Raw genomic sequence first — 15,872 nt, 5'->3', positions numbered from 1 at the left:
CGGCTCCCAGACGTCTGCCAGGAAGCACAGGAGTTCTTTCTTTTCAGTCCTCACAAGAACCTGCATGGTCAGTAACACTCACCCATTTCACAGATGTGGAAATTGGGGGCTCAGAAAGATAAATGACTCACTCAGGATCACATCTACCTGTCTGGCTTCACGGTCCATGTCCTGTGCCCCCTACCCTGGAACTCACTGTCCAGAGTGGAATATGGTTGGCTAAAGGCAAGTTTCAGAGACAAGAACATCCATGTTCAAGTGGAGAAATGCTAGGTTTGGTCCCCGCAGCAGACTCTGCTCTCCCTGTCTGGGGCCTGGCAGGAGTAGCCGTGATTCAGGATGTTTCTGACAGCGTCTCACCTCCCTGCTGTAGGGGATCTCGATGGAAAGCAGTATCTCCTCCGGACCTAGCAGGGTCTTTCTGTAGCTGGGGAAGAAGGTGTGGTCCATTGGAACTGTTCTCCTGGTGCCTGCACAGAGGGGAGATGAAGAGGGACCAGCATGAGAAAGCATAATACAGCCCGTCTGTGGAATTTTCCATCCTGGTCTCAGATGCCCACAGTCAGAAGGAGCGGGTGGCACAACGGGGGCCTAGGGGCTCCCTCTGAAATCCATGTTGTGCTGGTGACTGTTTAATACTCAGGTTTTTTTTTTTTTTTTTTTTTTTTTTTGAGCAAAAGCCCCGATGCATGGCATGTGCTCGTTTCTCCTACCGCGGCCAATGTCAAGCTACCAGCGCAACATTGCTCAGTGTGAAACTGGAAGGAGGGTAGCACAGGGTTGATGCAGCAGACCTGCTGTCCTCTGAAAGGCCTGCTTCCAAGGCTGGCCCCTGGCTGTCCTCTGGGAACTTGGATTTCAGGAGATGAAATCCCACCGTCCCCTAATAAGAAGAGCTCACTGTGCCTAACATGCCTATACAAATAATACATGCTTATATTAAATATATATGTTTATACTGAACATCTTGCCTTCGTTCTGGGAGTCTGGACTTCTGGTACGTGCCAGGCAGAGCTACGTGACCATCCCCCAGTAAAAGCCATCATCAGGTGCCGAGGGTCTCACAAGCAGCCCTGGTAGACCACCCCTTCTGTGTGTTGTCACAACTCAACTCATTACTGAGGAAACTGAGCGTGTCCCGCGTGACCCCTGCGAGGAGGCTCTGGACATGTGCGCCTGGTTTCCTCTGCCCCGAGCATCTTTTCTCTTTGCTGATGGTGCTCTCCAGCCTCCTGCCGAAGTACAGTCACAGGCACAAGGAGACTCTGTGCTAGGTCCCAGAGCCCCCTACCCTGGAACTCACTGTCCAGAGTGGAATATGGTTGGCTAAAGAGTCATCAAACCTGGAGGTTGCCTTCGGGACCCTCTAGAAAGGGAAGACCCTCCGGAGAACACCATTCCGTAGCATTCCCACTCTACACACATAATAAATGGAAATAACCTCAAGGGCGTGGACGATAATAAAATGAAGGAAAATAATTAGGAGGTGGTGAATTTTGAGTATTTATTACCTTTGTTTTTAACGTAATTTATTTCATTGTGAGGTCATAGAGTTTAATCTGTAATAATGGCAGTGTTTGGCGTTCTCGTGGCTCACGGGTAATGAACCCAACTAGTATCCATGAAGACACAGGTTCAATCCCCAGCCTCCCTCAGTGGGTTAAGGATCTGGTACTGCCATGAGTGGTGGTGTAGGTCACAGAAGCGGTTCAGATCCCGCATTGCTGTGGTTGTGATGGAGGCCAGCAGCTATAGCTCTGATTCGACCCCTAGCGTGGGAACCTCTATATGCTGCGGGTGTGGCTCTAAACAAATTAAATAATTATGACCGGGTTTAACAAATGCTCAGATTCCCTGCAAACGTGGCAATCAGCTATGGTGAGTGGCATATTCTGGCCCCAGCACACTGTAGGTAAGGCATCTGCAGGCAGAAGTTCCCAGGTCAAGGATCGAACCTGCACCACCCAATAAACCACAGCAGTGACAATGCCGGGTCTTCTGTGAATTCTTAGTAAAGTGATGGTCCACACCCCTGGCCCCAGACCTCAGTGCATCTCCCTTGCAGTTGCCAAGAATCTGAACTTTAGGAAAGCTGCATCACTGAACTCTGGGCTCCGTTTCTCCAGAAAGTGACCTGTCTTGTGAGATTCCACTTGCCCCTCCCCCAGGCCCTCTTTCTGACCTCTCCATGAGGCAGCTCACCTCTGGACACGATGGTCAGCTTGGCCCTACTGGCCATGAACACAGGGTTGAGGTCGGAGATGGGGCTGGCGGTGATGATGTTCCCTCCGATGGACTAGGACAAGCAGAGCAAGTGTGTGAGAGTCCACCCAGGACACCCCTGCTCACACAGCTGGCTCCCAACCACACAGAAGGTGGGGGACACCCACTGAAGGAGAGCCCTGAGGTCCCCCACCCCCTGCAGACACACGATCAGCACAAAAAGAACTAGGGCAGGGGGGCAAGATACACAACTTGAGATCTCAATGCCTGGGACTCTGAAATTTACCTGTTGGTAAACTAGGATCAGCCCCTTTAAATCTGTTTCCTTGTTTGGTTTCACCCAACTTTTACTGAGGTTTTCTGGTTGAGGCGGTTTATCACAGAGGCCATAGAGAGTTAGTAAAAAGGGAAATAAAAGACAAAGATCAAGGAAAAAGAGGAGGAAGCCTTAAGGATGAACAGTTTGTTCTAACTGAGCTTCCTTGGCAAGGAATATAGGGAGAATTAGACACAGGGTTCCCATTAGTAGAAAAGAGGAAGAAAATCAGTTGATCCAGGAAAAAAAAATTCTTCCCAGAAGTGGATTGCAACAGAGCCGGGGAACTCAGTGGAGCTTTTTGGGTTTATACATCCTTATCTACAACCCATCCATAACTGGAAGAGGCAGGTGCTAGGAGAAGGGGGAGGGGGATAGGAGTCAGCTGTTTTGCTTTGGGTTTTTGTTCAAATTTCAGACAGCAGCAATAAAAATAGAATGGAAGGGCCAGCTTTCCTCGCAACGCCATCCACGGTTGTGAGACTCAAATGGCGCCAGGTCTGCGATGCCGTCTAAACACTGGGACTCTAGGGACTAGTCTGAAGGCTGATGGCAAACAGTCAACAAGTGGACCCCCTTCCCTCCTCTCGGGCATCCGCCTCTGGTTCTCCTCCCAACTCTGAAAGGCAGCCCCCCTTCCTAGTCTGGCTTCTCCCTAACTCTTCTCTCATCCACCTGCCGGCAGCCTCGGCCAAGTTCAAGAAGGAGACAGGTGGCTCCATCTCTCCAACCTTAGGGGTAACAACTGAGTCACAGCACGAGTGTTTCCCAGGGTGGCCCACAGGCCACCTTCCTCTGAGGCACCTGTGGAGCTTGTTAAAAACCTGATCCCTGAGCGCCATCCCAGACCTGATGTTGGGCTCCGAGGGTGGGACCCAGGAATCCGTCTTTTTAACAAGCACCCACAGGCAATTCTTTTTTCTTTTGTTTTTAAATTTTTATTATGGTTGATTTACAGTGTTCTGTCAATTTCTGCTATACAGCAAAGTGACCAAGTCATACACAAATACACATTCCTTTTCTCATACTATCTTCTATCAAGTTCCATCACAAGTGATTGGATATAGTTCCCCGTACTGCTCAGCAGGACCTCATTGCTTATCTATTCTCAATGTAATAGTTTGCATCTAAGAACCCCAAACTCCCAGTCCATTCCACTCCCTCCCCCTTGGTGACTACAAGTCTGCTGTCCATGTCTGTGAGTCTGTTTCTGTTCTGTAGACAGGTTCATCTGTGCCATATTTAGATCCCACATATAAGTGATATCACGTGGTATTTGCTTTCTCTTTCTGACCTACTTCACTTAGTATAAGAGTCTCTAGTTGCATCCCCAGGCAATTCTAGGCACTCAAGTTTGAGACCCATTGGCTCTGCAGCTGAGGCCAGACTAGCGCCCCCATCTGTGATGAACTGGAACTCACCGCCACCGCCTTGACTTGCTTCCCAGCAAACCAGCGCAGCTGCTCCAAGACACCTCTGAACACCTCCGTTTTGTGGGAAGGCAGCTTAGCAACTGCATCGAGCAGGGTCTTTTCCACAGCACTCAGGGTGCAAGCGGCTCCAAAGGAGATACCTGGCAACACAGGCTCAGAATAACAGCGACCCCATCACAGCAGGAAAGCACTTCCTTACACAGCTGCTAGGGGGCGTCACAGCAACCCCACTAAGGCTGAACCAGGATGCACATCCTTATATGGATAAAGAAAGTAAGGCTCAGAGAGGTCAAGGGACTTGCCCAGTGCCACACAGCTAATAAAAGAGCCAAGACTCAGCCCCAGGCCTGTTGATCCTATAAACAGAGTGCTCTTTCCTTGAAACCAGTGGTTCTCAACTCAATAAAATTAGATCTCTGAGGGTGAAGCCCTGGCTTTTCTTTTCTTTTTTTTTTTAAAGCACCCCCTACCTACTCCCACTCCCATGAGTGATTCTAATGAGTAGCCAGGATGGAAAACAACTACTGAAAATCTCAAGCCCCTCTCCCGCTGACACTCAGCAGAGGAAGGCCGTCAGCGTGCCCTTGTCCCCATGCAGGGCGGCTCCAGAAGAAGCAGGTGGCTGCAGGAGCCAGAGGGGAGGCTTTCTTGACACCCGCCATTCCCCATGCGACCGTCTCCAACATCCCAGCCCCTCTGGGGACCCTGGCAAACCTCCCTTACCTTCCAGTCCCTGCTCCACAGAATTCAGCTCAGGGATCCAGGCTGGGCAGATGATCACAGGAAACAGCCGATTCTTAAACTTCATCTCAACGCCTGGAGAAAAACAAGAAGCCTCAAATTAAACGCCCGTTATCACCAGGGCACTTTTTCCATCACTGCACACAGGATGGAGGACCCATTCACAGCTGTAACCTGCCCCTTGGGTATCTCAGGATTAGAGGGTGCAGAGGACAAGATGTGGGATAAAGTGCAGTTTCCACATTATCAGCCCTGAAAGCTGTCTTCTTCTTCCTCTCAAAAAAAAAAAAAAATCGAATTCAAATGAGAAGAACTTGAACTCCTATGTGTGCATATGCATGTGTGTGCGTATGTGTATGACAACAATATTATAAAACACAGGGCATTAAAATAAGTCAAGAACCCTTCTAAGGGCTTTGCATATTTTAACTCATTTAATCCCCACAGCAACTGTGATTTTTCTCTGTTTACAGATGAAGAAAAGGAGGTACAGGAATGTTAAGAAATTACACAGCAAAGAATGAGAACCTTTCAGTACTGGAGGGATTATTACAGTTGAGATGTAACAATAATAATAACATGAAAGTCTAATATTCAGACAAAAAAGGAAAACTGACTACAAGAGAAAACTTCGAGTCGGCCTCCCTGTCCCCAACATCTGTCTGAGTTCTTAAGGTACATGGCTTGGTGGGACCAGAGTCTGTGTCTGCTTTCTGTCCCTCCTTCCAGGGAAGTTACAAAGACAGACCCAGTTAGCACAGCACCTCTCCCAGCCCCATGCACATGGCTGCAAGTGAGAAAGGTTAAGAAAGAAAGAAAGGTCTCTGCATCGTCCCCACCTTCTCATATGCCGTGGAGGGTCCCTGAAAGGTGGCGCAGGCTCCGAGGAGTCTGGCCTGTTTAAATATCAGCTCGTAGGACAAAGAATGCAGATGGAAGCAGTAAGTGGCCCATCTTGACAAGGGCCTCTCTGTGCCCAGCCTCCGCGGGCTGTGTGATTAGGGGAGAAAGGGGTAGAGCCATGGAGTGCTCCTTTTTTTTGTTCTTTTCATGGCCACACCTGCAGCATATGGAAGTTCCCTGGACTAGCGGTCGAATCAGAGCTCCAGCTGCTGCCCTACTCCACAGCCACAGCCACGCAGGATCCGAACCATGTCTGTGACCTACACCGCAGCTCACAGCAATGCTGGATCCTTGACACACTGAACGAGGCCAGGGATCGCACCTCATCCTCACCGACACCATATCAGGCTCTGTGGAGTGGCCTTAAGAAATTATTTCTAACTTGGAGCTCAGAATATCTTTGTGAATTCCTTTCCCTCGAATCTAACTGGGCCCAGGACATGGCATGAGTCAAGGCAAGGAACAGGTCACATATCAAAGGACCCCAAAGATTCTCCACCTTAACTCGCACTACCTGGGCCATCATAATCCTATCACCTGAGGCACGTCTCACAGGCCACCCTGCCATCCTGACATGTCACATTACTACAGCAGGGGACTGATATTGCACCTGTGCTCACAAGGTGGCCCAGCTCTGCACTTTCCTAGCATGAACTTGAGCCAGGCCCTCCTCTCTGTGGCTGCAGAACCAACCCAAACCCAGGGCTCCAGGGCTGCTTCCAGAGCCCCAGCCAGGGGTTCCCAACAAGCTGGACTTAAAACCACATCCCCCACCCCAGGGCCTCTCTGAGACAGGCCTCGGTGGGGCCACCATCCTCTTCTTGGATCCTCAATGGGCTTGGGGCGCAGCCAAGTGGAAACGGGCCCAGGCCAGGCTTAGAAATGGATGGAGACAGCAGGGGCCTGGCCACCTCTGCCCCTGCATCTGTAGGCACCAGGGCTGAGAGCTGCATACCTGGAATTGCCTGACCTATTCACATGTTGTGGGCCTCCTGTCCCAGGGGTGGCCCCATGGGGCAGGTGCTATGGTCATGGGCAATGCACACACACTCATACCTGGTCATCTTCCTCCCCCTTGCCTTACCCCATCACCCCAGAAAAAGGGGGTGAGTGACATTTATGGAACCCCTAGTCTCCATCAGGCCCAGGCCCTGACATTGGCCTTCACTGCTCCCTCCAGCCTCAGACTAGGAGATCCTCAGGGAAGCCCTCTTGTCCAGGAGACCTGGGTACCCAGCTCTCCCAGAGTTCCTGGCGCACAGCTGGCTCTGTCAGAATAGACGAAGAACAGACACAAGGAGCTCCGTGAATGCTCAGAGCAGCCTTAGAGGAGGTCTTATTGCCGCCACGTATGAAATGGGGAACAAGGCAGAGGAGGAGAAGGCCGTTTTCGTAGGACACACAGAGGACACAGGGCCACAGGGGGTGGACGCGGGCAGCCTGGCCTCACCGAGCTCCGTGTTCCCCACCACCAGCTTGGCCTCCGGGTGCTGCGCTTTGAGGTCCAACAGCTCCTTCAGGGTTGAGGCCTGGATCCAGGTCACACGCTCCCCTTCAAAACGCAGCTGCTTCTGCGGAGTGTCTTTCAGCCTCTGGAAAAGGTGGTTTGCTTACTGCACAGCCCCCTCCTCCCCCCCCCCCACCCCCCCAGTGCCATTCCCAGCACCGCCACTTTGAGTCCACAGGGGGATCGACTCTTCTAGTGATTTGTTTAACATTGAATTCAGAATGAAAGACAGGTCGGGGGAGAAGCGAGTGGAAACACCAGGTACTGAGGCAGGAATTACGTTGTGGCTCTTATGCATGTTACTTCTCGCAGTCTGTAGGAGACCTCCGTCAGGGAGACACTCTTAGCCCCGCGTTTTACAGGTGAAGGAGGAATCTGAGGACCAAGGTTATGGGACCTGCCGAAGGTCACCTGCCCCAAGATGACTTGAACTGTCCCAGGAGGTGCAGGAGGAGACGGACGGGTGAAGGACGGGTGTTAGAAGGGAAAGCAGGAGTTCCCGTTGTGGCTCAGTGGTTAACGAATCCAACTAGGAATGATGAGGTTGTGGGTTTGATCTCTGGCCTCGATCAGTGGGTTAAGGATCCGGCGTTGCCATGAGCTGTGGTGTAGATCACAGATGCGACTCAGATCTGGTGTTGCTGTGGCTGTGGTGTAGATCACAGATGCGACTCAGATCTGGTGTTGCTGTGGCTGTGGTGTAGGCCAGCAGCTGTAGCTCCGATTAGACCCCTAGCCTAGGAATCTCCATATGCTGCAGGTGCAGCCCTAAAAAGACAGAAAGAAAAAAAAAAAAAAAAAAAAAAAAGGAGAAGGGAAAGCAATGGAGGGCCAGTTATAATGCCCAGGAGGGGGCGAGGTAGAGGCTGGGAGAGAATCCCCCCAAACCCATGATGGTTTTACAAGGTTTCATGATGCAGAGAAAGGTACTCCGGGGCCTGCTGCAAAGCCACTCTCCCTGGCTCGCCAGCCCCTGGGAAATGCGCGCTTGAGAAACTCTGAGAGTGGCTTGATTGTTTCTTGCAGGAAATGTTGGAGGGAGAGAGCAGGACCCCCAAGCTGAGAAAGAGGGTGTGAGAGGCGTCCCTAAGACAGGGCTGCAGGCCATGGACCGGGTCCTTTGAACCCAGCTCTCCTGTTTCCTTGTTTTTTAAGGAAAAGGGCTGCTTACTGAGAGGAGAGTGGCCTGCCTGGGGGCTTAGACATGAGATTAGCCAGGAGGTTAGCAAGTCCTTCTGGAGCTCCTGTTACCCTACGTGGTGTGCCAGAGACACCCTCCCGCTGTGCTCAGAGTGACAGGTGTGAGAAAGAGAAGGGCGGGCCCCTGTGGGAGTACATGGCACAGGGACCTGACATCCGGGTGTCAGAGAAAGGAAGAGAACTTCAGGCTGAAACCTACAGGACAAGGAGGATGCAGAGGTTCCAGGGGTGTGAAAGAAAGCGGGCTCCAGGGGCATTGCCTACCAGCAGCTCTGGGGGGAAGATGGGTTCCTGGGTGGGATCCAGGGGCATGAACTCCTCTGCGTTGAATAAAGATGGTGAGAGGGTGACCTGCTGGAAAAGGGAACAGGTGGGTGATACAGTGTCCCCTCCCTTCGAACGCTCCATGGGGCCGGCCCAGCCCCCTGTCCATGCTAGCTGGTCTGCAGCCCCCAGCTGGGCTGGTGGAGGGGCAGGTGGCTCCCGGGAAGTGGTGACAAGGAGGTTTAACCCAGGGCTACTGTGCCCATGCGCCACCCTCTCGGGCTGGGAGTAACCACCTCCTCTTCAGCCACGACTGCCCAGTGTGTGGACAGAGGCCCCTGCTCCTCGGATCTGAGGTCTGGCCCCCAGGCTGCCAGGCCAAGAAGGACCCACTTACCTTGTGGTCTTTCTTCTGGTTTAGGCAACAGTTTGGGGTGTCCCCACTTCCTCCACAGCATCCGCCATCCTAGAGAGATAACCAACATCCACATACAGATATCTGCAAAGTTTTCACAGAAGCTACAGAACCTAGATTATTTCTATCAAGTGAAATCTGGATGCAATACCTGTCCCAGCATCAAGGGGAAGAACAGACCCCCCCCCCACCCCATCCCACCTGCCTCTGCAGAGAGGTAAGTCCTCTGCTCCAACTACTGTCTCTCGCTTGGTTCATGTAGATTAAATAACTTGAGAATAAGCAGATAGGACCTCTCCAGAAAGCAGCAGGGACATTTAACTTTAAGACCATTTCTCCAGAAAAGCTCGGTCTTATTTTTCCAAAGCATCTCTTTGTGCCCACTTTCCCACTTCAGTTCTGCTTCCTGAGAAAGCCTGCACGAGAGAAATCCCCTCCGGTTCTCGCAGCACTCCGGGGCCGCTACTTTAGACCATCAGGTTCGTGGGGATTGGCTGGGTGCCTCCCAGCTGGGTCTTTGTGGGGCTCCTGCCAAAGATGGTCCAGGACCGGAGCTGCGGCCAGAGGCGTGTCCTCACCACTACTGATCAGACACTTGCTGCCAGCAAGCTCACACTCTCCATCTGTCACGGCTCTGGAGGGAGTTTACAGGTGAGGATCTGTCACCTGGGGAAAGGACTTGCTCAGGACATCTCGCCGGAGGCCAGAGACCCAGCTCAGGGCGTCAGGAGACCCTACAGAACCACGGAGTTGTGCTAAGAGGCTAAAGTGGGGAACACTCCCAGGCACAGACCCAGCCCATTTCCAGGGCAGCCAACTCCCCGGGGGGAGCAGGCTGGGGAGAGCCCTTCTGTACATCAGTCACAAATGACATCGTTCATGTTGACATTTCCAAAAGGGCGGGTCACAACACACCGGTGTTCCCAAGGGAGTTCTCAGAGGGCCAAGGAGGCCGAAGGTGTGGCCTTTGAGAACTTGCAAGCGCTGTCAGACTTGCCTCGAGCCTCTGCAGGTGCAGCTGCCCTGCCTGCACTGCACGCCTATAGTCACCACTTCGTCACCGGCTCTGGGAGCGGCTCTGTCTATTCGGGGCCTCGCCCGACTGCCTTGCCCTTCCATTTGTATTTGGCCAGAAAGGGGAGAGAGAGGGGTCCCTCTGGTGCCTCTTCTCATCTCTCCTTGTGGAGAGGGAGTGATGTGGGGGAATGACTAGACCCCGCACACAGCGAGGCAGCAGCCTTACTCACCCGGTCCTTGTGAGAAAGGATGTATTTCACAGAAGCAGATTTTTCAGATAATTAAAGTGCCAGCACATTCTTACTTAGATCTTTTTTCTTGATAACTCGATGTGTCTATGACATAAATTCTTGTGATGTACAATCTTGTGTCACTGCCCCCAAGGTTGATGGAGGTTGGATAAGGCTGGGTTTTTTCCCCAGAGAGATTTCCACTTTTCTCAGTAGGCTGCAACTGCTGGGCTCATGCTTATTTTTATGGGTCCTCCATTTCCTTCCTTGCTGCTAGATGGATGTCGTCATTTCTTGCCTCCCTCGAGTGGACCCTCCTCTAGTGTGCGCTATGGCCGTGAAAACTAGACAAGTGAGTTTGTTAGAATTGTGTGTAAAGTAAGAGTTAAAAGGCACTTTGAATAAAGGCCTTGGGGGCTTCCAATGAGTAACATGCATGAGCTTCTGAGCATATTCTGTGCCAGTCATTTTGGCTGCTTGGAGCACCCAGTTCTGCTCTGCTCTGCACGACACTGCCAGGCAGCTCGAATGAGGGAGGGGCTGCCATACAGTGGACTCAGGGACCATTTCAGTGCTAAAATGCTGGCCCTCAGAAGGAGCATAATTGCCAGCTCCACTCAAAAGCCCCTGTTTTTTGAGGGACTTAGGAGGGCTGGTTAGATTGTCTTTTTGAGAAGCCGCCTGAGAAATAAATACATGGACAAAATTAACGACCCCTGGTATCCAGGGAAGCCTAAGCAATACATGAAGATCAAATATTGAGTAATGGAAGAAATGTACCAGTATCATAATTTACGTTGCTATTTACTGGAAATTTAAGGTGCACCAGGCATTGTCTTAAGAGCTTTATAAGAAGTGCTTCCCATGAGCACTGAAAGGCAGGGATCATTATAATCCCCATTTTAGAAACAAGGACATTTGCCCAGTGTCATGAATCAGTTAAAAGATAGAATGGGAGCTGAATCTAAGCTGTCAGCCGTTTTCGTTTAAATCCATACTTCCAGGTCCCTTGTCATCAGCAGCATTCACCAAGGTGTGGGGTTTTCTATCCTCAGAGGCCCCATCTCCGACCCCACCTTTTTGAGCTCTTTGGACACAAAACTCCTTGCTGTGTTGTCCCAACTCTAAAGGTCATGGAAAGGCACAGGAGTCTACGACTCCCCTCAAGCCAGAATCAAACTGAGTTAAGATAGTCTGAGGGGAGACAGGATCCATTTGGCCCAGTTGGAGAATCAGGCAAAATCTAGGGGGTGGCAGGGGGTGGTATTAAGCCAGGGGAGAAGAAGCCAGCCCTCCGTCCTCCTTGCCAGGTGGCAGGTGTATGTGTTTATGTAATCAATGCCCATGCACCCCAGCCGCGGTTTCTCACTCAGTTACATACACACTGCAGGAGTTCACAAACTGTCTGGAGATCTAATTAGCAGTTTCATAAGCCCAGCAGAGTGCCAAGTGCAGAAAGCGGCTGGGGCAGGAGAGGAGGAGGGACGCGAGCACTGAGCTGGGCTGGGCTGGGCTGTCATTAATGCCACGTTCAGCACCTGTGCCATAGGTTGAGCATGCCAGTCTCCAAGGAAGGCTGCCAATGCCCTCGAGGAAGTTAGCTTTTGGGCAGCAGGTGTCTTCCAGGTACCAGCTCTCCAGACCCTCCCAGGAAGGAAAGTCTCCGTGCTACTGATGAGAACCGCCGTCCCCCCCTGCCCCCTGCAATAAGAATGGCAGAGCCCAACATCTGGCACCTGCGGCAGAAGGACCCACCCGCTGGCCATCTTATCTTTCATTTCTGTATCTCAGAGGCCCTCAGCATCTCTCCCATCTGTGATTCCTGAGTGCTACTGCTTCAGGAGCAGGGCCGCTGCTGTCCTGGGGCCCCCACGTACCTTGGCAAAGGTCCGGAAGCCCTGGAGGATGGGTCTGTAGCCTGTACAACGGCACAGATTTCCTGCAGGCCAAGGAAAAAGCCGCAATGTCAGCGCACGCCCCAGGGTAGGTAAAGGCTTTGCTCCCAGCTCAGTTAAATGCTCTCTTTACATATTCTATTTTCATTGCTTGGAATGAACCTCCACTGCTGATATCTCTGACTTCAGAACATCTACCACTTCTTCCAGGAAGACTTCCTAGAATGCCTAGACTGAATCAGGTGCCCTTCCTAAGTGCTCCCATGTTGCCTAGTCATGGTGTTATCAGTGAACTTATCAAACTACATTATAAACTCTCCTCCCCTTCAGAGTATGAACTCCTTGGGAGTAGGGACTGTGTCTTTTATTCCTGTGTCCCTTACACCCTGCATGGTCCCTGACATAGGACAGGACTTTATGTAGCTGATTGCTTAAATGGTGGATTGACATGAGGAATGAATGGGAAGCCTTCTCTATTCAATTCAGAGGTACAGACCCCAGGTCCAGACACCTGGACCCATTTACAGAATGCAAAGTGGGAAGCCAGTTCCCGCCCAAGACTCAGATTCATGGCCACCTGCCTCATGTATGGCCTTTGCCCTGCAGAATCCTGTCCTGATGAAAACTGAAAGGCAGGAGGCCAGGTGACTAGCTTCTGTGCAGCTTCCCAGATGATCTCCTCCCACACCAGCCACTCAAGGCCATGCCATCCTGGCACAGGGTGTGGGCAGGAAGACATCTCAGGAAGATGAATGCTAAGGCAGGAAACTCCAGCAGGTCTCCAACCACCCAAGTGTTCTTCAAATTAAGAAAGGGCCAAGCTTCCAGTCCCTCTTGGCCGCCATAGTGGGATGGCCTGGGCCCTTCCCTCAAAGGGCAGTGCCTCAAACTCCTGGTCTGCTCCTGGCTTCCACTGTGGCCCTGCCCCACTCTCCGCAGAGCCCTGTTTGCCATTCCACCTCCTGAGCCGTGCCCCAAGGCCCGTACCTTGGAAGGCATCCTCAATCTCCTCAACGGTGGGCTCGGGCTGGTTCCGAAGCAGCGTGTACATGCTCATGACAATGCCAGGGGTGCAGAAGCCACACTGCGAGCCATGGCTTTTGGCAATTCTCTCCTAAAAGGGACAGATGAAACAGACACCAGTGTTGGCAGAACCCCTCCCAAGCTGCCTATGTGACTCAACTGAAGCCAAGCCACGTTGACTGGCAAAGTAGGGTGGCAGTCCCTGCACAAAGTCCACTCCTTGTGCCACTGATACTAACTGTGACCTTGGCCAGGTTGCCAAGCCTCCCTAAGCCTTGTCTGTATGCTCGGGACGTCCCAGTGCTTCTCTCCAGAGCAGTGCTGAGGCTTCAGTGAGACTGTTGACATAAAATTCTCAATATCAGACCTGGCACAGAGTAGGCAGTCGGCCAGTGGGAATTATTAAGAAGAAACCACACCTTAAAGAACAGCGACTATCAGAGCCAGCGACCATTAGCGCTATTTCTTTCACTGAACAGAGGAGGAAGAAGGCCCAGAGATTCAAGAGACTGTTCACGATCACGTGTGGGAAATGCAGAAGCCGTGTCAAGTTCTTTTTTTTTTTTTTTTTTGTCTTTTTGCTATTTCTTTGGGCCACTCCCGCGGCATATGGAGGTTCCCAGGCTAGGGGTCGAGTCAGAGCTGTAGCCACCGGCCTACGCCAGAGCCACAGCAACGCCGGATCATTAACCCACTGAGCAAGGGCAGGGACTGAACCCGCAACCTCATGGTTCCTAGTCGGATTTGTTAACCACTGCACCACAACGGTAACTCCCATGTCAAGTTCTTTTAACTACACTACCCCGCAATCCGAAACCAACCAGACAAATGAATGCATTTTACTCTGAATTAGAATGCCACTGTATTCTCCAGTGCAGGCAATCTCTGAAGTCCAGCGGGGAGTTCTGAATTGGGAAATGTGTCATATAGAATGTGCTATATGCATTGGATGTCACCAATTTTCATTCAAACCTGCAAGGTTTTTATTACAAGGAGATTCTTCTCATCCACATTATTTTTTAATCTCTTGGGAATCTCTCCGGGTACTTCTATCAAGTACTATTGCTAGAATGCTGTATCCCCAGCGCCTGGCACGGGCAGTCATTCATTTGACAAATATTTACTGAGAACCTGTTATGCATCAGGCGTGGACAAGGAACCAGGCCAGAGAGTGACGAAGGGGGATGATGAGGTCCTTGGGTTCATGAAGCTTACGTCCTAGTCGGGGAAATACTGACAAACAAAGAAGAAACATTCCAAGCAGAGGTCCGTGCTATGCAGAGAATTAGTACAAGATGACATGGCCCAGAGTGACAAGGTCAGAAAAGCCACTCTGAAAAAGTGACCTTTAAGTTGAATTTAATAACATGATGGAATGGGGAAGAGTGTATCTCAGGGAGAGGGAACAGCAAGCACAAAGGCTCTAAGGACAGACGGTGCAAAAGCCTGGTGTGCTAGAGCTGCTGAAAGGCCAGGGTGGGCAGAACTCCCCGAGCTAAGGGAAGTTGATGAGGGGCTGGGAAGCAGCCAGACCATGCAGTTATTCATAAGCCAAAGTAGAGACCTGGATTCTTATTCTGGGTGTGATAATAGGAAGCTTTTAGGGGAATTTCAGCAGGACGTCATATGATCTACTTGATGTTTTTAAAGACTCACTCTAGGTAGGGAGTTCCCTGGTGGCACAGCAAGTTAAAGATCTGGCATTGTCACTGTTGTGGTGCGGGTTCCATCTTTGGACAGGGAATTTGTGTATGCTGAGGTGCAGCCAAAAAAAAAAAAAAAAAACCACTCGAGCTGTTGGGTGGGGAATGGTTGTGGGGGCAAGAGAAGAAATAGGGGACCAGGACACTGAAGTGGCCCAGGCAAGAGGGGATGGTGGCTTGGACCAAGGAGTGACAGGGGAAACTGAAAAAAAAATGAAGATTTCATTGTAGATTTTGGAGGGAGCGTAGCTATTACTTCTGGATGGATTTCATGTAGGGTATGAGAAAAGAATCCTGGGTGACTCCTAGATTTTTGCCTTGAGCAATTTGCTGGCTGTTTTTACTACTGACTCAGATGGAGGAAGAGTGAGGAAGAAAGAAGTTAGGGGAAAATAGGGTTTTGTTAAGTTTGAGAATAGACCTGTATCTGGTGATGCCAGGTAGGCTGCTGGAAGTAGGAGTCTGACCTTGGAGGGGAGGTCAAAGCTGAAGCTATACCTGTATGAGTGCATTCACATGTAGTAGATGGCACTGAAGTCATCTAGGGAGCGTGTGAGGATAGGGGAAGGGACGGGGCCCAGGCCAGAGCCCGGGGTGCTATGGCCATGATTAGGGACTGAGCAGAGGAAGAGCTGCACACGGACAGAGCAAGGAGATAGGAGGCAAATGAGCAAGGCAGGAGAAGCCAGGAGAAAGATGCAAATGGATAAAGGGGATGTGGAATCTACAGCTTATCTGGAGCCAGAATAAGTGCCTTGGGAATAAGGATCAGTACCATTGGAAAGAGAGGGCTTTCGCCTGACTGTAGAAACAGGATCCCTGTGTTTAAATGGTTCATTCTTTCTTTCATCTATTTGTTTCAAAGAAAATGACAAGGCCTTATGAACCCTCTCACACCAGCTGCAGGCTGGACAACTTTAGCGATCTGCCCTTTTCCTACCTGGGAAGCAAAGCCACAGGGGTGAGGTAGGATCACCCCACCCACTCGGAGCCCACAGGACT

General features: G+C 51.2%; 1 protein-coding gene across 8 annotated transcripts in view; it reads right to left on the bottom strand.

Moving 5' to 3' along the window:
* XDH (xanthine dehydrogenase) overlaps window positions 1–15,872 on the bottom strand; it is a 125,130-nt gene that overhangs the window by 35,064 nt on the left and 74,194 nt on the right. For 4 of the 8 annotated variants that reach the window (XM_085015594.1, XM_085015595.1, XM_085015596.1 and 1 more), the window contains 9 exon segments: window positions 13,132–13,258; window positions 12,127–12,188; window positions 8,985–9,053; window positions 8,588–8,677; window positions 7,067–7,208; window positions 4,696–4,788; window positions 3,961–4,112; window positions 2,203–2,296; window positions 361–470 (listed from right to left, as the gene is read on the bottom strand). In XM_085015594.1, coding sequence (XP_084871720.1) covers window positions 361–470; window positions 2,203–2,296; window positions 3,961–4,112; window positions 4,696–4,788; window positions 7,067–7,208; window positions 8,588–8,677; window positions 8,985–9,053; window positions 12,127–12,188; window positions 13,132–13,258 — 939 coding nt within the window. 8 annotated transcript variants of the gene reach the window in all.

This window comes from Sus scrofa, chromosome 3 (genome assembly GCF_054392235.1).
Source record: "Sus scrofa isolate SSC_HxYL_T2T_F1_AM1 chromosome 3, Sscrofa_HxYL_maternal_Yorkshire_Landrace_v2.0, whole genome shotgun sequence".
NCBI lineage: Eukaryota > Metazoa > Chordata > Mammalia > Artiodactyla > Suidae > Sus > Sus scrofa.
The sequence above is the reverse complement of the archived record's forward strand: the minus strand, read 5'-3'. Positions and strand labels throughout refer to the sequence as shown.